This window comes from Hippoglossus hippoglossus, chromosome 21 (assembly GCF_009819705.1).
Source record: "Hippoglossus hippoglossus isolate fHipHip1 chromosome 21, fHipHip1.pri, whole genome shotgun sequence".
NCBI lineage: Eukaryota > Metazoa > Chordata > Actinopteri > Pleuronectiformes > Pleuronectidae > Hippoglossus > Hippoglossus hippoglossus.
In genome coordinates this window covers 11,598,417-11,621,291 of record NC_047171.1, presented here as the reverse complement: position 1 = coordinate 11,621,291, position 22,875 = coordinate 11,598,417, and the positions used below count along the sequence as shown (strand labels likewise).

The window sequence follows — 22,875 nt, the reverse complement described above, 5'->3', positions numbered from 1 at the left end:
TTGGCTCTGACATCAAATTCCTGCCCTATGAAAGAAAACAGCATCAATCACCAGGGGCCATTCATCTGTGGCTTGTGACAAGCCGGATTATTAATTTATCAGCGAACGCCCCCCTCTCTCTGTAATAGAGTGGCTCGAGTGTGTCCATGGGAGACTTCCCAGGATTGTAATTAATAGGAAACAGACATACCTAATTTCCCTCTTGCTTCTTTGTGTCACAGAGTAGCTCGGTGGCAGTGACTGAGGGATCCTTTTGAAATTGCGGAAGGGAAATGTTTGTTAATGTGATGCTTGATGCTGACGAGCTACAGTATATAATGGGACGCATATCCAAAGATACCATGAGGAACGGCAAATGATCTGTTTTGAAAACAAGGTGAATGACGGACTACCCTTTCTAATTTGACATGTGAGGCCGCCACTTCTGAGAGAGAGAGCGAGAGAGAGGGGAAAAATGGAATGACATGGCTCGAAAAGCCTGAAATCAGTTTTTTTTTTCGTGAGGGGGAAGGGGGGGGGGGGAAGACAAAGAAAAAAGAAGTGATGTCAAAACTGTTTCTATTATCCTTTCAGTCTAAGCCCTCCCCATGTGAGGCCCTCCTCTCACATTATTAAAGTGAGACATCTCCTCCAGGAGCACACTTCATTCTTTTAAAACATCAGGGGGTGGTCATGTGTTGAGACCCTCAAATCTCGGTTATTCATGAAATCTTTCAGAATACCATCTTTTACCCTTAACTGCTTTATTCTTCCAAAGCCGGCCCTATGCATGACATTTAAAAGGTAAGTAAGGCCATTTGGAGTACCCTAATTCCGTCTTATGTTCCTTCATACAAGATCTGAAGCAGCCCTCTACACCATAAAACGCTTATAAAATATTAAAAGCTGCTGCATTAGATGTGCGATGACTATGTGCAAACTAGCAGTGAGTAAGAGGTGCTGGGAAGGCCCCTGTTGTGACGGCTGGAAAGAGTGGGAATGGAGTGAGGCGGATTTTGTTGGATTTACCTGTGATCACATCCCTGCAGTGTGCTCGGCAGACCCCTCTCCTTCCCCGGCTGAGGGTCTGCCCTCTGCAGTAGGTGCACCACTCCAGTGTAATTGGCTATGGCAGCCCCATACCTGGCAGCAGTGAGGGCGATGGCGAGGTTCATTCGAGCATCGTTGTGTTGTCCTGCAGCGGGGGGACAGGACCAGAGCAGGGGGATGTGAGTCACCCCGAGCCTGTGACTGGTGGTATGGAAGTGTGTCGGAACCGATATGTCACATCTGTCCCTGTCACTTTGCATCAGCGCGATGGCTGCTCCGGCCACACGAGGAGCACACTTAAAGCCACAGTGGCCCTTTGGCCTGAGTGTGGGCCCCGCGACCACCCCCGCCCCTCCCCACTCCTGCAGTGGGAAGGAGAGCAGGTCCTCGGAAAAAAAAGGGGAAGGGAATGTGGGGATAAGGAGCAGATGCATCAACGGCTTAAATATACCAGGAGCTGATTGACGGAGACTGTTTTTGTTTTTTTTGCTCTTATGTGTAACACGTAATACTTATTTCTGCTCAGTTACTATTAATATATATGTTTTGTATGGCTTTTAACCTACTTGTCCACATAACACATTTTTTTGTTAGAGAATAAAAACACGCTCTGTTTTATAAAAGAAGCTACTGATCACTGAAAACCACCACTTCCTCCCCGGATAATTACATTTCTCAGTTTGTCAATGTGACAGTAAATAGCTCTCGACAGCAGCTGATCTGCTTCTTTCTTTTTTTCCCAGCCAAAGATCCTTCTGGCAGAATCCCTCCTAATGAACAAAGAAATCTAGTATCAAGATTTATGGATTAATCCCTCTTCAGCTCTAAAATACCAAAGATCTATATTCAGAGTCACAAGGTCACAAGTTTTGTAATTTAGATGAAAGGGTCTAAAAGGTGACAAATGAACAAAGCCGGGTTTCATTAGGAAGTGATTCTTATGTACATCTTTGAAGATTTATTGCCGGACAATCCCTTGGTTCAAAAGTAAAGAGAGAATAGAGATGATTAATCACTTTTAATGTTGGTGTCTCGGGTGACTTTCTTTCTATTTGTTATTGCCAGGGAAGTTCAAGTCCTCATTGTTGGCCGGGGAAAATGTTGCTACTTTGCAGGAATGAGCGGGGTCCTTTGTGCCCTGATTTATTTTACGTTTGAGCGACTTGAGGCTAGCTAGCTGGTGGGCTCTGCTTAATGCTACGGCATGCTCCAAGCCATTCCCCCCACCACGGGAAAATAAATAAATAAGTTGAGAGCAAAAAGTAAAAAAAGAAAACAAGAAAACAACAGATTTAAAGGCCACATTTTAGAATGAATTACATACAAGAGCATGCACCCTGCCATGATGTATTAGGAAGACCATGGAATCCACTTCTTCATCTCTGTTGGGTGAATGTGACCATTATAGTGTATGGGCAGAAAACTTATGCCACCGGTGGTGTGTGCACACGCATACACACACACGTACATGCACGAACACACACACACACACACACACACAGGCTTGAGAGGGGCTAGGCACCAGTAGGCAGTGTCTGATCCTCGGTGATTGCTGAGCCTCCTGACGACCTCTGACCCCGTGATTCACAGCTCTCTGTTGTGAGCCTGTCACAGATTGGCACCGGGCAAAGAACAGGAGCATTAATACTGCATTAAATGTCAGGAATTCAAGGATTAGTCAGATCGCAGGATTTATGAATGAACGGCCTAGCGCGGCTATAATAACCTGACACACTGATGAAGATAACAATAATGATGATGATGATAATTATCATCAGCAATTAAAAAGCCAAAATGGCCGAATGACAGACCAAAGCTAAATGAGCATTAAAGCTCCCTGGAGGAATGGGAGCCACCCCCCCCCCCCCCCCCCACCCCCTCTCTCTGCCACCACCAACACCACCCTCCCCCCCTCCCCGGCTCCCTCCCATCCAGCCCCTACCTCCGCTCGGCTCACACATACCACTCGTTCCAGCCTCCTGGAGGTACGAAAGTCAGTGGAGTGAGAGGAACTCTGCGGCCGGACAAAATGCTGCAAAATGACAGGGACAATAATGACAATGAATTTCATGTCTCCCAGTCATGGAGCCAGAGATGCTTGGCTGGGCTGACTCGTCCAATTAAATTGTTACAGGTACAGCGGGAGATGGAGTTATTATCCCAGATGCTTTTGTCAATTACTCCTCCAGCAAAAAGACGATGGGGCACATGAACAGCACATAAAGACGCGACAAAAGTACAAAAAGTTAAAATATAGTGCAGAAGTGCAAATATAATCAAGTTTCACATTTATAACATCTATAACTCTACAGAGTGAAATGTGAATATTAAAAAATCCCCTTTATGAGAACACGGGTCCGTGCGATTTACGTGCAAAGGGGGCGTTACAACCTGTTTGCCATTTCTTGCTAAATTATATGTTTGCAAAAGACTATATTTTCTGAGGCTAAAGGATGTCTACATCTTGAAACTATCTGACCGTGATGGCTTGAAAAATCCTGAGGAGATGAACCCGAGCAGTCAAAGCCCGATCCCCAGTAAAGAAGGTCAGGACAGAAAATGTCACTGCCATAATGTACCCAGTTGCGTATGGGAAAAGGGGTGGAAAAGACAGCTTGAGGAAATATTAAATACGTGTAAGTGGTCAAATGCTTTTATTGTTTCATTCCTTTGTTCTCTCTACACCAATTAGGATAAAATGCATCACTTTATAATTAGATAAAAAATTCTACCAAAAGCTTTGTGTATTTTCCCCCAGATATTCCTGGTTTGTAGAAGTACCTTTTTTTTTTAACCATCTACTGGTATTAAAGTGAACAAATATAAATAGCTCGTATAAAACACCCCCTCTCCTACTTACTTCTGCTAAATGAATAAGGTTGACAGATCACTGCTCAGATAGTGGCCGCGCTCCCTCAGAAGTATGTTGCCTTTTTGCAGTACATGGGAATCCACATATCCTCAAATGCTAAATGAAGTCTGACAGATAGCCTAGAGAAACAAAGTTGGGAGTTTGCAGCTACAAGGGAGACCTTGAGTGAACAGGACATGCTATGTACACCCTGGCTAACAATCAACATATGCTTTGTTTTTCTGATGCCAACACGAGGCACATATGGCCCGCAGATAGATGGATCCTGGGACTGGTTGGAACGCGATGCCCACTGGCTATTTTCTGCTTTAAAAACGTTGTTTCTCATTTGTTTACGCTCACATAAACAGCAATTACGCGGCTGTGTGAGACACAAGATATTCTGTGGGGGAAGACTGATGCAGAATTTATGATTATTGACAAATAACAAAAACCTGTATTTAATTACACTTTTTCTTTTTGGTGCCGAACACACTGATCTCAACGTCTGCTCTGCTCTTGATTCATTAACATCTAATACATTTCAATCTAAAAGTGTTTATATGTTTGGGCTGTGTATGTTAAACGTACAATATGTAACTTTGGCTGCATAGGGCTCTATTCTATTCTATCAATCTAAACAATATCAGAAGACCTAGTTGGATGACTTCGTGAAGCAGTGTAGGATCATGGGAGTTGTTGTCTTTACCCCCATTGCAGATGAAAATCTTCCTGACGCAACTCAGGGGCAAATTATGTTCACGGATGAGGTCATGAATAAAAAGCTTTATTCACGCTTTGCAGCAAACGGCAATGAACGAGTAGAAGGAACAAACAGCATTTGAAAGCCAAACAGGCTTTCAAATGCACAATTCAGCTCTATAGATGTGTTACATGTTGAAATTACTGCAGAATAAATGTATATATTTCTAAAAGCAAAATGCATTTTCTCACACTTGCTCACATAAGGCAAGAGAAAACTACATTTTGCAGTCAGACTGTTGCTACCTGCATCTCCAGCTGTGATAAGTGCTACAATTTGGAACACTGCTCAAAGTGATTGGTACTGAATACCTTCACGGTGCATTATAATGTTCTCAGAACACCTAAAACTGTTCAAGAAAGGATTTCAGGCTTCGAGCATCATAATAAACAACCAGTTTGTCTTGCATGAGCGCAGCAGAGTATGTGAATCACCACCTTGTAATACTATGAAAGATTCACCATCTGAAGGGTTAGTAACAAGTGCAAGGTAACACAGTCCCACTCTTTTTATTCCCCCGTCTGCAGCCTCCCGCTCCTTGACAGTGTTTGCAGCACTAAAAAAGGTGCCCATCATTTCATGATAGGCCTGAACTCCACTTTGACTGATGATAGCTGGGTCGCGTGTGGCTTTGTGCGAGTGGGGTAGGGGTTTCGCGGATGGTGACAGGCAGCATGATGAGTTAAGACGCTGCCACAGATCAGCAATGAGAGAGAAATCAGAAAATCTCCTATCTCCCCCCCCCCTCTCAGTAATGAGCCACACCTGTACACTGCTTTAAATACCAGAGAGAAGCTTTAAATGTCAGGCACAATTAAAGCTTATGATTCAAAGCTGCACCAATCAAATCAGGGCCCCTGAGTTCACCCAAGTCTAAGAGAGCAAAGGCGAGATGGTGCAGAGAGACGCCGCGGACCGCTCCTCCGTCTCCCTTACACTCCAATGGGCCTCTCAGCCCAAAGGTGATTGTAAAGTTTACTACCATTCGGCTGAACTTCTCCATCTTCCCCAACTCCAAGCCTTTATCTAAGGAAAGGTTTACTGCTGTTTCTGGTTTATGGGGTGAAAAATGATCAGTGAATAGGTAGAATGAGGGGAAAAACATACAGTAGGTTTTACTTGAACACCTGCAGCGACATCAGATATAGGTGTGATCAAGAAACTGGACAGTTTCACTACCATGAAGAGGAGAGTTGAAACGGATAACTTGTCAGAAACTAAACTTATTTAATTAGGCCTGAAATAACTTTTTATATCCATCAATGAACAGATCTCTTGATTCCTGACCCGTAAAGTGTCAGAAAACCATGAAAAAGGTGGCATCTAGTTTTTTTTTTGACTCATCTATTGCACAAAACCCACAGATATTCAATTTCATAGAAAGATAAGAACAGCACCAATAGTTCAGATTTTGATTGGAGCAAGTGAATTATTTGGTCATTTTAGACTTAATCATCAAATAGTTTCACCATAAATTTGAATTCAAACTTTGATTTCATCTTTATCTGTGGATTTAAAGTCATAAATGAGACAATCTGTCTGCACATTTGAACGACAGCAATGACCTATCACAGTTTTCCTCGTCCTGCTGGCGTGAGAACAACACAACAACCAAAATTTAATTTCCGGCTGTTTTGTTGGTATGTTTTGAGACCTGAATGAGATATATAGGTTTTGGGGGGGAAATATTATTGTGACTGTAAGCATGAAATACCCAGCTCCAAACACAGTTGCTTTAATTTGCCCTTCTTTTCATCCGAGACGTACGGCACAGCCTACATTTTACTGTCGAGCTGCTGACTAGGCAGTTGCGATTCGTGCAATCACACTAATTGGTCTCTTCTGCTGCTCACCTCCAGGACCTTCGCATGTTCCTACAGATAGCAAAATAAGGCTCCTAAAGAAAACACAAGCCCAGAATAATGAGATTTCTCAAATACGGTGAAATGTAACAGAAAATGGTGACATTTCACTTTGAACCTTGGCGACTCGTCTTAAACAATTCGCAGACAAAGGAGGACACATGGGCGTCATCCCAGCCATTACCGAGGGGATAATTTCATGAATTAATTCACTATATGATGCCGGCAGAGGTCTGCTAAGTTGTAAGATTTCTTTAAAACAACTTCAGAAGATTCCCGGGCAGGCAGTCATTGAAGGCAAACATGTCACTGCTTCCCCGTGAATGAAAAATGAACATGGGAGGGTAAATAAAGCAATATGACCAGAGGGACCAGGAATTCTGCGGATAAGTGTCAGCTGCGGAGAAAAAATGAAGCATTTACCTGTTTGTAATCCAATTTCGTGATGGCTTTCTGTAGATATCGGACTCCTCCGTGAATGAGCTCGGTGCTGCGGCTGCTGGTGCCTGATGAGAAATTGTCTCCCCGGCACAGGGGCAGTTTTGAGATCTGACGATGGGAACCAGAGGAGTGCATCAACATTTGGATACTTATTGTCCCAAATCTTTAGAATGGATCAAGATACTATTCGCATATGCACAAGCCTCCACTGTAATATTCATGACTAGAACAATATTGTGAGGCCATACATATTCCATTGGCTAAAAACAACAATCATTTCCGCCGGTTTGACAGCATGAATCTCAAAAAGGAAATGCAAGCAAAACACACTAAAAGAAAATAAATCCAGAAAACAGAGATCTAGAAAATATCGGTTTTCTTAAGAACATTTTTAATAAATGTATTTGCGAGAAATCATGTGATTTTTATAGCTTTTTTAAAAAACCTTGAAATCACTCTTTGCTTATTAAAAGCTTCTTTGCTGTCCCAGATGGTCTGCAAATCCCAGTTTTGAAAAGAAGAAAGGAAGAATAGCGGAGGATTAGAAGAAAGGGTTTGAAAACCCCCTCTACACCACCATTAGACAACTTGAGTAAATAAAAGGGGCAAAAAACACATTAAAGAAGCCTCCGACCAGCAGCATAGATAATTGATTTGGTATGTGATGCTAACCACAAGAGGATGCTCTCGCGAACAGGAGGAGAATAAAAGAGATATCATTCATATTTTGTTTTTGTTTCGGTGATTGGACTAATGCCCGCAGACTTGTTATGGAGGGAAATCTTCCCAGTCCAAACATGCTGCTGCTCTAGACTTCACAGCAGACATGTGGAGCGCCTTACGGATCGAGCCCCAGAGAGACGGCTTGAAAGCAGCTCCATCACAATGGCAGGGAGGTTATGCAACATCAGGATGGAGAATGCCCATTTGTGGTTGCAAGCAGGGGCTGAACAAGGGTCCGCCGTGAAAAAAAACCTCTCAAAAAGCTCCTCGCAGCAACCAATGGCGCTTGTGTTGGAAGAAAAATATGGAACTCATCAATTTGTTTGCTAATGAACCCTAGATACACTTTGTTGGTGACAACTAGATACAAAAAAAACAATTTAAGTACATGGATCAAGTACATTAGCTATATATATATTGAGTTTGGGATCTTCAAGGGGTTTTTTTTAAAGAAAAAAGTAAATATTATATCATCAAACTTGTCTTTTATGGGGCATTTACTCGTGAGTCTTGTCTCTGTTAGCACCAGTATGAGGGTTGTGTTTAGCAGGTTAGGTCCTCAAGACAACCAGTAGAATTTAACTTTACACCTAAGAAGTACTCAAACTCCAGCTCTTCTTCCTCAAACCTGTGTAGAAAGCAACTTCTTGCCTGTGAGTACATAGAAGTCAGAGCATTGTAAGGCCACTGTCTGCGCTGCTCTGGGTAAGAGCTCATCCATGTACACTGCGTCTACCTGTTCAGCTGCCTCCACACACACGACACACAGGCCTATAGCATCCATGCAAAAGAAAACCAGTCATCCATTTCATTGTCATATGACTCCGGGGGACAGTACATATTAATAAATGTGTTTCATTATTATGCATATGTCTTTATATTCCTCATGATGGATTTAGGAAGAAAGGAGCCATGCATTTTCTGTGACAAAGTTGTCAGACACCATCAAGCAATAAAAAACAATACATCACATGCTTGTTTATATTCCACACCCAATACCATTTCAAAAATATTGTCTCTCTAGATTAATCACGAAATCTGCATGTGGCACAGACATACACACCCACACACACCCCCACACACACAGACACACACACACACATATACATGGATGAATGGGACGGAGACATGTTAACAAATCTGACTAATTGGAAAACTTGGTGGTTAGTAAAGAAGATGATGGCACAGGATAATCTAAAATAAGCAAAGCAGAAAAAGACAAATGACACCCATTCTCCAATTCACAGTGGTTGTTAGTCATGTGCTCATTACGGATGCACCATACAATCTGACATCTATTAGAAGGAGGAGGAAATATTACAGAGGATGCAGCATAACCTAAGTTACCTTTCAGTTTGCTCCTTATTATTTATCCCATTCAAGGTCTGGGAGCTATAGAATGAAACTGTGATACAAATATATGATTATATACAGTATACCCACTATCTAAATGTGTATTCATCAAACATAATCCGAGGACTAAATTAATTATCTTTATACTAGAATTACTACCCTGCGATTCTACACCGCCGCCAACCAGTGCAGTTTCACGCTACATTTTTTTCCCCCATACTCAATTGAGGTCACTGTGACCTTTGACCCCTGAAATCTAATCAGTTAATCTGTGAGTCTAAGTGAACATTTTTACCAAATTTGAAAGGTTTCTTTTGAGGCCTTCTTAAGATATTGCGTTCACAAGAGCAAATAAGTGCTTTGTAAGGTCACAGAGACCTTGACCATTCATCAGTTCATTCATGAATCCAAGTTATCATATAAACAAAATTTGAAGAAATTCCGTGGAGGCGATCTGGGGATATCGTGTTCACAAGAGTGGGACAGACGAACAGACAGACGGATGGACTGCCAACCCGAACACATAATGCAGATCACTAAGCATTCTTCTGGAACACTTCAGACAATCTCAGCTGTGTTCTTTTATATGCTGCCACTTTAGTTTGGCAATAAAATAAAATAAAACAGCCCCCTCCTCTACAGCGACAGCATTTCTATTACCTCCTCGTGGAATGCCATGCCTCCTACTGCTCCGTGCAGATACAGCTCAGCTGGTGATCCACAGGAAAAAGGAGGCAACAGAACAGCAAAGATTTCAGTGTAAGTGATCCATTGTTGAAACAAACTGAATACACTGGGCCTTATTTCACACTTCAGTCGCATTCGAAAATACACAGACTGTAGTTCTTCCAAGTTTTTCTAAAGGTTAACGTTAGAAAAGAAAAATGATGTTGGAACATTATTAAGTATATCTACTCACGTACTGTACTTAAGTGGTAATCAAATGTTATTTTCACTGCAGATCAAGTACTTTGTTAATTCAAGTTCATTTTGCTTATGATATTTATACTCTTTTACTCTTGTAGGATTTTGAAAGCAGGAACATTTTTACATTGCTGTATTGATACGTCCAATAAGTGATTTTGGCCACTAGGGGTCTTCCAATCAAAACAATAAAAAAGATACCTAGGTTAATGAGGTCGCTGTGTAGCATGGGATCATGGGAATTGATGTCTTCACCGCCATTGTCAATGAAAATCTATCTGAAGGGACTCAGACGCAAATCATTTTCACGGATGTGGTAATGTATTAAAGTTATATTCACGTTACGCAGCAAAGGGGAATGAATGATCGTGATCCATTACGAGTGACCAATACAAACATGAGGGGAAAATAATCAGACTGGCTAACTGGCTAGCAGTGTCATACATCGTTTACCCTGGAAGTAATAGCACAGACGGGTAAAGCCACAGTTAGAGCAGACATGACGCAATTGAAAAGCGACCAAAATAAAACAATCCTGTTACCTTGAATATTTGGGGAATTTTGGGGGATTTGAAACAATTTGGATAATGTAACTACACAAAACAAACTACACAACATAAGTCTAGTGGTTTTAATGTACAGTTGCTACATATTATATCTTAACGTAAAGGATCTGAATACTAGAAACACATCTACTGCTGTGCCTATTTGAAATTCACTCCGGTGTAAACAATGCTACCATCTCTATGCGCCCTCCACTTCTGGTGTAGAGCTCAGGACAACCTCCTCACACCACAGCTCAGATGTTGCGCTGCACGAGACTGAAGCCTCAAGGAGGAAAAATCCTCCCATCAAGCTGCTTTGAGGAGAAAGCTTTGCAGCTTAGGCAAAGCTTCATCCAATTCCCTCATTACCCATTCTAGGACACTTTAGAGCGGCCGAAATGGAGTTTCAGCAAATTCCAGCACAAAAAGAAAATCTGCCACGCTCTCCACCACGTCTGTAGCTGCGAAATCTACTCACACCTCGAACAACTTAGATAAGAGACAAACAAGCACATTCAAAATGAAATAATCTAAGCCTATTACTAAATTAAATCAATACATTTATAAGTGACCAATAAAAGCCCACCGTAGCCAAAGAACAGATATTTAAGAGTCCTTAAGCGCCACATTCATAACTATTACAAAGAGATGCACTTCACACTCTTTGGCGTCCATGTCAGCCTTTTATAATTCAGATATGTTATTAATCAAAAGAGAATGACACAGAAACTAATGGTTTGTCTGATTTTCACCGGGGCACAATCCAGCCAGCAATTGATTGTGGCATCAAGGACACCTGCAGCTTCAGAATACATTTTCACTTTCAGGAGGAGCGAGAAGAAAGAAGAAGTGGGAAAAAAACAGCACCGCGAGAAAATATTGCCCCACCACATGAATATGCAGGGACTTGATACCAGCAGTGTCATTGCTAATGTTGCTGCCAATTACAGAGCATGTCATGACACCGTGATTCATGAATATTCATCGTTGACTGATATAGACGGCAGCAGTATGCAGAGGCCTCCATTCCCATTTTACTGTCTCATTGTGAATGGTGGACAGGTACCTCCATCATGCCATGGAGGCGCCTTCCAGCTGCAAGACAAGCTGTTCCATAAGGCATTGCTAGTTAACAGTGTGTTATATAAAGGTGTATAAAAGTGATGAAGTGCTCCCTGGCTCTAAAGAGCAGGCATTAAAGCATATTAAGTAGACATTTAAGCTTGTAAAGTGGGAATCTAGAAATGGAAAGAAGACACTGAGCAAAGGGATGCCTTCAGGGTCGGGCTGTTCAATTCCCAGAAAGTTTGATACCTGCTGGTGCTTGGAAATGAAATGAGGTTTGTGGGAGCGAGTGGCCACCGGGTTTCACAAACCACCTACAATTAAAGCAGGGTTGGAACAACTCCCAACATGATTTCTCCAGTTTCAGAAAAAAAGTGTAAATGAAACTATGTAAAGTAACATGTGGATCCAAAATTAGGCCTTTGAAGAATTTTAGTAAAACACATTCTCCCTGCTGTGATGTATTTACACCAATCAGCCACAATGTTGGTCTTCTCACTCCGCAAGTTTCTTCACAAGTACAGTCTGGCATGCAAACCATGGTAATAGCTTAAATACATGAAGACACACAGATGATATAAAACCTGTCTTGTTTACTATTTAGTGCACGACCTGGACCAGAAACAGTTAGCTATAGTGCTTATCCTTGAGGGTTGCGAGGGTCTGGAGCCAATCCGGTGACACTGGGGCAGATGAGGGGTGGGTAGACTACATTGCTATTCAAATTATGACATTGTATATTATTGGATTATCACTAATGCACAAACAGGAAAGCAGTATTCTGATGCTGCAGTTGATCACAATGGTGCTAATACCATAATGCTCAATATGTCACATGTCATTGTTTACAATATTTCCCTCTGACATTACTTAAATATAGTACTTGAGTATCTTGAGTAACACTACAGAGACCATTTTGTATCTTATCACACTCATATCTTTACTCAAATGCAGCACTGATAGTTTTATCTGCAGAGTATCTGAATACTCATGAATTGCCATTTTCAGTCACGCTCCGCAAACATGAATAACTCTATACAGCAATAACTGTATAGAGTTAACCACAGAACATGTTGAGAAGTTAGGATGCAGCACACACAGATTGGCTACAGCTGCATCATTGTCTGAGACTAATGGATTTCTTTGTATCCAGATTAAGTAGAAGACTTGACTATTACATGTGGGTCAGAGGTTAAGTGGAGTTAATGGAGGACCAGAATCTGTGCACCACTTGCAGAATCGAGGCTGCAGACATAAGTGCAGATATTTTTTTGAAGTGATAAATAAACATGCAGTCAAGTTACTATCTGGAGGCAAATCAGAACATGTGGTTAATGGTGGATGACCACGTTTAGTTTCATGCTCTCACCTCAACCTGTGAGTCAGTGGACATCCTGAGACTTAGAGATGAGGACAGTGCCTTTTCCATTAATAATGTGCATTTCCTGTACATTCCCGGATTGTAGCTACCTGAAGTGAACTTCAACACGTGAGCCGATGTAAAAGCATGCACTGCCTCCTCTCTCTCTCTCTCTCTCCCACACACGCACATACACGCGCGCACATGGTCGCGCGCAATACTGTCAGTAAACATCTCCTCAAAGTAAAAAAAGAATACACTCCCAGGAAATAACTTGTGTGTGTGATTAAAAACTATGGCTGCTCTCTTTCAAATGACTGTCAATTAATTGCGCACATAAATGGGAAGTTAATTATTCTTCGGTAAAATGGCCAATTAAACTGTTAATTGTGTTTTAATTGTAATTCTAAATGGTGAATGGATAACAGTAAATACACACAGACAGTCGTGGCCATGCGGCAGCGGTGTTTTCTGACAGCACAGTTTGAGTTTGTTATGCAGATGTACGCCATGTGAGATTTTAGCGCACAGTGCAGAGGTTTTACGCACGTGTCAAACTCGAAATCTCCTGTAAAAGATGCAAGTGAAGTGTGTTACAATAAAGGGGGAGGTGTTTTCAAGGTAATTACAACTTAAAAAGAAACACACCACAACTTTTACAACAGTCCTTTTCTTCTGAATATTCCCAGTATGACGAGTGGAACATGTAATTTACAAATCCTGCCACGATGCGCACCTCGAAACGACTGGGCGTGACCACACTGCCTTAATGGGGTTAGGCTAATTAAGAAGGTTAATTGTAAGAAACAGGGGCTGCTTGATGTATGGCTGGTGAACAATAGTGTCCTCTAGAGGTGAGAGCAACCATAATATACAGATATAGTGCATCCCCTCCCTCCCTCCCTCCCTCCCCCTGTGCACACTCTGTCCTTGTGTGCTCTGAGTACAGTCAAAACAAAAAAAGAAAACACAGAGAGTGGTGGCTGCTCCGTTGCTCTTATAATAAAGAACCAGTCCCGTAGAAATAACACATGGTGCTGCTGCCACATGTGATTCTGGCTGCTTTTACGCGCAGGTGTACCCATGTGCACCACATGTATGTGCCCTCTCCTTTGGCTTGCTGCCCGGGCCAATATGTTAACGGAGGGGGGGGGGGGGGGGGGGGGGGGGGGGGGGGGGGGGGGGGGGGGGGGGGACGTAGGCCATCGCGATTGGCTACAAGGTGTTGGTGTAAGATTATTCTGAGATCGGCCCATTCCGTCGCTGCGGAACAATAAGGCCCCAAAGATTATTTTGGCGACTGCGTCACTTTGAGCGTTTTTCTGCGTCACTCTCCATTCTGCGAGCTCCCCCGTCCCCCATACACACACACACAACCACCACCCCAATGACACTAATTACCCCCCCCCCCCCCCCCCCCCCCCCCCCACCTTCCTCCTTCAGCAGCTCACATACACCATACACCAGCTCTATGAATAGGCAAGACCCCACCCCATCTGAGATCTAAATTTGGAACACAATTGAATAACCAAAATCCTGTCAGAAGAATAATATTTACCCCCCCCCGCTTCATTAGGCCTGTTTCATATGAGTGTAGTGAATCTGGCATATAAGCCTCATTGTGACATAACCCACATGTGCCAGCGTACACTAGCGTTTACAGTCAATTCACCACAATAAGGGAATAAACTATCTAGATACTAGTCAGTTGAGATGTTTCTCACTTTTTAGATGTGTTTTTAGACCAGTGAGATAATTTCATAAATATTGGCTGCTGCAACCAAGAGATGGTTGTGCCAGAGAAAGGTGGTGACAAAATGGTGAAAAGTTCACAACATGAAGTAAAAATGTCCACCAGTATAAAGAGAAGCAGAAATTACCAGATTATCCCAATTCTGCATGATCTACTTCGCAGAGCTGTGATTACAAAAAAAAGCCATGAAATCACATCCCATAGATTAATGCCATCTTGAAACAAGCCTGATTTAAGTCCCCGGCAAACACATATGTGTCTGAACAGACTTTAGGCGGGTTTACCCTCCACTACATCTCTGCTAATGTCCATGTGGGAAGCAACATACAACACACATCACAAGCCAAACACACTCGCCGGATAAGAAAAAAAAAATGGGGCTTGAGAAAGTTCCCGTTCGGATTGGTCTGTGTCTCTGCCGACGCGGATGACGTCGCGCCGTGAAACACGTGGGCCACGGCATCCAGAGCTCACATAAACAAAGCCACATTGGCCAGACTGGGTAGTCGAAGCTCGTGTTGCTGTCAGTGCGCGGAGTCACACGGTTTTGCCTGCCTTGGCTTTGTTGGGTATCCGACGCTCATGGTTTGGAGCCTTTACCGAAATTGATGAATACCCTCTACATGCTTATCGCATGGATTGAAAGCCACGATCCTGATGTGAAAGAGGTAAGATTTCACTCTCATCTCTTCCCTTTGCAACATAATCTGCGTGTGCGCTTTACTTGCACAGATTTTTCTTTCAGCCATTTGGATCTTTTCTTTCTTTATTTCTTGGATTCACTCCCCCCCCCCCCCCCCCCCCTCATACATTGAAATGATACAAAACTGAATCTTTCTCACAGTGGTTCCGATCTGTTGATGTGACCGATGCCTCACCAGGAATTGCATCCTTTGCAGACAAGTTGTCCACTGCGCGAAGTTGATCTGTTCATCCAGAACAAATATTCCACACAATAGGGATAAAATAAAAAGACAACCTATGCTGTTCAGTTTCTATATGAGCGTATTTTGTCCGAATCTATTAAATCATTTTTAACGGAAATTTCCAAAATCCTGTGCGTAATAAGAAATCTGCTTTAGTTTGTGCGTAATTTACAAGTGGAAATCTTGTGGTCATTCTTTTTAGATATTTTTTAATTTTTAACAATGTATAGTAAATGTCAGAGTTGTGTGTTTTATTAGGGGACGATCCAGAACAGAGCCGCCTTTCTGAATCCGGACACCCACACAACTCCTGACATTATCCATTTCAAGTGTCACCGAAAAACTGTCAGGAGACTTGAGGTATGATATGACAATTATTTACAAATACTTAATACACACAGTATAAATGTTTAATGCTGTTTTATCTTAAGATGACAATGCTCGAGTGCTGTTCATACAGTTTTTTTTTTTGTTCTGAGTGAAATGAGATGAAATTAACCGAAGTGTAAAACTTTTTGTATTCACAGTTCGAAGATTTACTGGAGAAATTCTGACCGTGTGGATTTCCCGGTTTGGTTTTCAGCCATGCCCTGCGTCCAGGCTCAGTATGGATCATCACCTCAAGGAGCGAGTCCTGCTTCCCAGAGCTACAGCTACCACCCGGCAGGAGAGTACAGCTGCGACTTCCTAACACCCGAGTTTGTTAAGTTTAGCATGGACTTGACCAACACCGAGATCACAGCCACCACTTCACTCCCGAGTTTCAGTACATTCATGGACAACTATAACACCGGTTACGACGTTAAACCGCCCTGTCTGTATCAGATGCCCCACTCTGGAGAGCAGTCCTCCATCAAGGTGGAGGACGTCCAGATGCACAACTACCATCAGCAGGGCCACCTGCAACCTCAGTCAGAGGAAATGATGGCTCACTCTGGGCCTATGTATTTCAAACCCCCCTCGCCTCATGCCCCGAGCACACCAAACTTCCCAGTTCAACCTAATCACATGTGGGAGGACCCGGGCTCCCTCCACAGTTTCCACCAGAACTATGTTGCGGCCACATCTCACATGATAGACCAACGCAAGAATCCGGTGTCGAGGCTTTCGCTCTTCTCCTTCAAGCAGTCCCCGCCCGGTACCCCCGTCTCCAGCTGTCAGATGCGGTTCGACGGCCCGCTGCACGTCTCCATGAACCACGACAACCAGGGCGGGCACCGGGGCCTGGACGGCCAGAGCTTCGCGGTGCCCAGTGCCATACGGAAACAGGCGGGCCTGGCCTTTCCTCACTCCCTGCAGCTCGGACACGGGCACCAGCTGGTGGACAGCCAAATGCCATCGCCCCCGTCCCGAGGATCTCCGTCAAACGAAGGTCTGTGTGCGGTGTGTGGGGACAACGCAGCCTGCCAGCATTATGGAGTGAGAACCTGCGAGGGCTGCAAAGGATTTTTCAAGGTGGGCTCACATGACAGAAATCATGAATCACCATTAGTGTGTTTAAATGAAAGATGCCCCTCATGCACTGCGTCCTGAGAAAAAAAACAACTGTCCAATTCCCTTATAAAATAATAATGGTGCAGCCAAAACATTTGTCATGATCACATTTTCACTGCGAGTTACAACATGAATCTTCCAGCACCAGCTTAATTTGTACCTATTAAATATCTATACGTCACAATTATCCTCGTCCACACACAGATCTCAGAGGTGCAAGTAAAATATGACAGAACACGGATATGTATTTTTCTGACAAGTCTATTCCCTCTTGTTGGTTCGCACAGGAGATGAGACAGATATTATATCGTTTTCATCTGTTCTCCGTCTGCAGCAAACATGCACAGTCCATGTACCACATGTTGTATGGCTTTAGAAATAGGCCTGCAGAGTGACATGTGTTTTTCTTCTTTTTTTTTCTTCCAGCGCACCGTCCAGAAAAATGCAAAATATGTGTGTTTAGCAAATAAAAACTGTCCTGTTGACAAACGCCGAAGAAATCGTTGCCAGTTCTGCCGTTTCCAGAAGTGCATGGTCGTCGGAATGGTGAGAGAAGGTATGTTTAAGCCATGCATTCAATTATTTTAGACTTGTGGTTGATGTTTCCTCACTGACACACAGGGAATTCTTGTGCGTAATTGAGCGTTGGAATGTTATCTAATCCACATTTAAACTTTTACGCACGACAATATGGGATGCATACATTTGACTTATACATATGACATGTGTTTTTCCAAACGCAGTTGTCCGAACGGATAATCTCAAAGGTCGGAGAGGACGCCTACCGTCCAAACCCAAAAGTCCCCAGGAGCCCTCACCACCCTCGCCGCCTGTGAGCCTCATAAGCGCACTCGTCAGGGCCCATGTGGACTCCAACCCCTCCATGTCTGCTTTGGACTATTCACGAGTGAGTAAAGATCCACAGTTCTAGAAATAAAACACACGCATAAAAGGAAGAGAGGAAGAAAAAAAAGGATAGTGGCTGAAACAGAAAGCTCAACAAGATGGAGATTTTTAATTTCCTCCTGCTTTAGATGACAATTTATTGCTTTGAAAGTTTGCTGGAATAAATCGCTGAATTCCTAACTTTGTCTGGGCTTTTAATGTGGCATATTTTTTTCCAAAGTAAATTGCACTGAATTGGAGAAGTTAATAAAAAGAAGACATGAATTTAACAGTAAAAAAAAAAGAGGACGCTCTCCTTTTCTCTCTCCCTCTCTTGGAAATGGGCATTTGCAATTTCACGGATTATATATTTTAAAGGACCTCATTAAGGCGCTGTTTAAATTAAATTCCAGTTCCAGGCAAACCCTGACTACCAAATGACTGGAGACAACACTCAGCACATCCAACAGTTCTACGATCTCCTGACGGGCTCCATGGAGATCATCCGGGGCTGGGCGGAGAAGATCCCTGGCTTCTGTGATTTACCGAAGCAAGATCAAGATCTGCTCTTCGAGTCCGCATTCCTCGAACTTTTTGTCCTGCGGCTGGCGTACAGGTGAGCAGCGTAATTGTACCAAACAAAACAACCGGGGCTTTTAGATAATCATCAGCTCCCCCTTCAAGCTTCAGTGCTTTGGCTTTTATTAGCTGCTCAATAATTAGACGGCTCTTAAATTCCCATTTATTTCCGAGCGTAATTAATGTCGTTTTCTTATTAATTGCAGGTCCAACCCAGTGGAAGGCAAGCTTATTTTTTGTAATGGAGTTGTGTTACACAGGCTACAGTGCGTCCGTGGATTTGGAGAGTGGGTGGACGCCATCGTGGAGTTTTCCTCAAACTTACACAGCATGAACATAGACATCTCAGCCTTCTCCTGCATCGCAGCTCTGGCCATGGTAACAGGTGCGTAAAGGCGGCTGCTGCGCCTGTGGAAACCGCCGGCGTGAAACAATGCGATGCAGCACAGACAGACAGTTGATGCATGGGAAACAATTCCTCCATCTAATTTCTTCTTTTGTATGTTTATATTCCAGAACGACACGGGCTCAAGGAACCCAAGAGAGTCGAGGATCTCCAAAACAAGATCGTCAACTGCCTAAAAGACCAAGTGACGTTCAGTGGCGGTGGATTGAATCGTCCCAACTACTTGTCAAAACTCTTGGGGAAGCTCCCCGAACTGCGCACACTATGTACCCAAGGTCTGCAGCGTATCTTTTACCTAAAACTAGAAGACCTAGTCCCTCCGCCAGCAATAATTGACAAACTTTTCCTCGACACCCTGCCTTTCTGAGCCCCGACTCCACGGTGGGCTGAGACCTCAAAGAACTTCCAAAAAAAAAGACACTGTTTCGAGTCAGACGTGGCAGATTTTTAAACGGTGTTATTATTATTTCGGGAAATATCTGCAAGCTCCGTAGGCGAATAGAACAACACTACCCCGTTATGTTTCATGAAGAAGACAAAAGATAAAGAGGCAGAACGTGTGATTGCTGTGTAGGCCTTTTAATTCTCTGACAATAGTTTTTTTTTTTCTGTTGTGCCAAACGAGTGGGGATATTTTTTGTTTTTTCTCTCCAGTGAACAAAAACAAACTGTCAACAAAGTTAATCCAGTTTTACAATCACTTACTGTTTATTTAACAATCGGCTCCACTGATTCAGCATACTCAGATGTAATATATTCCATTTATATATATTTATATACATATATATATATATATATATGACCACACACACGCACACACACGCGCACACACGCACACTCACTGTATATTACGATAGATTATGTGATGCCTCCAATGCATCGGTTTATAACGTGTACAAAGTTTGTTATAATGAAAAAAAAAAAATTTCATTTTCTTTTTTCTGACTCGTGCCTATGTGTTTCTGACAGGATCCCAAAAAGTATCCAGAAAAGACAACGCATGTTCTAGTTTACTTTCTTTTTCTCTCTCCCCCCCCATTTTCTTTTCTTTCTTTTATAGGCACTTGCTGAGGTGATGTCTATATATAATATATACCGGACACTATGTAGTCTGCTAGATTTGATACAGATTCGTAGTTATGGCACTCCTTTTATGTATTACGCATATGTGGAAAAATATCTCATCTGTATAGAACAATGAGGGACCCATGGTGTTTGTAAAACTGTCAGACATTCCTTGTTTGTATGTGCTGTAAGTATTGTTGCTGTTGAATATAAACGTTTCTATATATTTATTATTTCTATTGCCAAGAGCTACACTATAGCATGGTGCAATTTAAACGACTCCAAACCATCCGAGTTTCATTGCTGAGCACGTTGTCTGTTGTTTTATGTCTTTATAAACGTTGAGGTAGTTATGATTTAACACGTTTGGAAAAAAATGGAGGGACAAAAACTTGACCATCTTCTATCCAGAGGTTCATGAGTGTGTGATCTATAGGCCCGCATCTTTTTTGACATCATGATGTACCTACTGACAACTTCTGTAACGCATTTGGTGCCGAATTAAAAAAAAAAAAAAAAAACTTTAGAGAGAAAGAAATATTTAATGTTTACAAATAAAACTTTTAAATCAATTCTTTGCTAAATAGTTTCTCTGATTAATCAATTTACCCTTTAAACATTGAGGTAAGAAATGAGATATTACTGTCGAACTTAAACTCCTTTACTTTCTCAGTATCAGCACCTACAGGCCTGTGTGCGCAAAACACTTACAAATTAATAGATTATTTTCTTTTACTAAACCTTGCTCTATTTAAATCTTAAATTATCAAGAGGTATTTATTTTAAATACCTAAAGTACGTTTTTGCCTCTAAAGACTATAAATATGTTGCAAATAATGCGCAGGCCTACTCATGCTCTATTTTAAGATTATGATTCTGTCTAAATGCACATTTCTATTATATTTGACCATTTATTTTAGCACAGTGCTGTGTGAATATTTCAATCATCAAAATTACATTTAAATCACTTTTAATCTGTTGAGCAGCTCAAAGTTGTTTCCACTGCATGCCTGTCTATATTCATAATATTTCAACAATGTACAAAAAGAGAAGACGCTTTTATTAGTCCACCCCTGGCTGTTAAAATCTCTTTCATTTTGCAACGTCTGTTTGTGTTTGACAAATGAAAAGGTTACAACGGATTAAATATAGGAATCTTCATATTTCGTTTGGATCCCACACACAGTGGATTTTATTCTCTTGGACGAGCATTAAAAAAAGAGAACGTCGGATTTTATAATTCAGATGGATTAAACGTGCCGTTTCCACTTTTATATATATATTATTGCACTGTTTCAAAACGCCTTATTTAGGATATAACTGCACAACCCTGCAGAGAAGTCAGACCCGAAGCAAAACTAAACTAGTTTACACTTTTATTCATATTCAAATGAAAAAATACCTGCAGCCTGTCGTTATAAATGAGCAGAAAATTATAAATTCATGGTACAGATAAGTTTCTTGTGCGACGTGAGACCGGGTTGTGCACAGGTGGCACAGCTTCATAACGTGCACTTGTCTGCGTAATTGTGCATTTGCAGTGAACAAGAGGAAACAAGACGATGTGCACATACAATGCGCCTTTTTCTGTCTAAAATTAAACATTTATTACCGGCGCCGGGGTCTGATGAAAAGAAGCAGTAACCTGCTTTGTTTTATTGTACTTTAATAGTAAGCCTGTTACCGTCAACCTCCCACAAACCTCCCCGGGGGAGTCCTCTGATTTTCTGCAGCTTCTCCTCCCGCTTCCCCGGCCATTAAATCACACAGGTTACAGCCAGGTAACACATAAATAAATACAAAGAATAAGTCCTACTTCATATACTTTAATCCCATTTACTTATTGTCCCCGTGCAACGACGATTTAAGACACTCTGAGATGTTGCTGCGCACCAAATCTGCCGGTGACTGCAGGAGTGAAAGTGCGCACGGAGAGGCGGTGATGGGCCTGCGCCAAGTGCAGCAGTGCGGCTGTCACAAAGCCTTTCCTCTCGTCTGTCAGGGGGGAGAAGTGAGGCCAGGCTCCGAGGCATGTCTGGGACTCCTCTCCTCCAACATTTATCACATGATCGAGATGAAGGGAACAGCTTATTTTGCGAGATATTAGCGACAGGCAGCGAATTGTCTAAATAATTAGATCGTCACGTGTACAGCGCTAATTCCAAGGCAAATTGGGATTACATTCAGAACCAGTTTGCTGACATTTAGCAGATCTGCTGAAAGGGGTGCATTACCATGTCACAAGTTCCCTCTATTGACTCAAAGTACAGTTAGGTTTTTAAACATGTCTATCTCCACACAATAAAACATGACACGTGCAGCTGAGACTTCTGTCAGTGTTTGTGCATGATTATATGTGCTGGAGGACTTGGAGTCTAAATTCATTAAGAGCCCACAGCTTCATTTTCTCCCCACACTCGACAGCCGCAGAAGGTTAGTCGCGATGGTGTCGGCGTTAGTAGGGCGAGAAGAAGAAAAAGGAAAAGAAAAAGGAATAATTCTTGACTTCAGCTCCTGGATGGAGGGCAACAAACCGGCGCCATGCAGGTGAAGGTGGCCCCTCGCCAGGCTGCTGCTAAGTGCTTGTGCACAAAGTGAGAAAAAGGCATCAAATTATAAGACTGAGCCCATGTAAGCTTCAGAGAACGCTCCTCCACGTCCACAGTAGGTGGCCGCTATTAGATGCATGCCGCACACTGTGACTGTCATGGATTGTGTTGCATGCACAGCTGCACATTGTTGCACTTTTGTCTAATTCTGTGATGCAATCTGACAGGTTCGTGTGTGTGTGGAGGATTTGAGGAGAGGAGTGTTGTAGCTGCGTTCAGTGTGGTGACCGTCTGCAGGAGGA

The 22,875-nt window shown here is 42.5% G+C and overlaps 2 protein-coding genes across 2 annotated transcripts in view; one reads left to right on the top strand and one right to left on the bottom strand.

Moving 5' to 3' along the window:
- Positions 1-1,013: 1,013 nt before the first annotated feature.
- Positions 1,014-22,875, bottom strand: part of LOC117755203 (probable glycerol-3-phosphate dehydrogenase) — a 96,944-nt gene continuing 75,082 nt past the window's right edge. The window contains exons 3-4 of the mRNA XM_034574786.1: positions 6,929-7,054; positions 1,014-1,174 (exon numbers count right to left, since the gene is read on the bottom strand). Coding sequence (XP_034430677.1) covers positions 1,151-1,174; positions 6,929-7,054 — 150 coding nt within the window. The 3' untranslated portion in view covers positions 1,014-1,150. The remainder of the gene's footprint in view (positions 1,175-6,928; positions 7,055-22,875) is intronic.
- On the top strand, positions 15,166-21,005 carry nr4a2a (nuclear receptor subfamily 4, group A, member 2a). Its single transcript, XM_034574785.1, has 8 exons — positions 15,166-15,337; positions 15,854-15,955; positions 16,123-17,050; positions 17,516-17,645; positions 17,833-17,996; positions 18,388-18,590; positions 18,760-18,938; positions 19,070-21,005. Exons 3-8 carry the CDS (start codon positions 16,181-16,183, stop codon positions 19,324-19,326), a joined length of 1,803 nt encoding a protein of 600 aa, XP_034430676.1. The 5' UTR covers positions 15,166-15,337; positions 15,854-15,955; positions 16,123-16,180; the 3' UTR covers positions 19,327-21,005.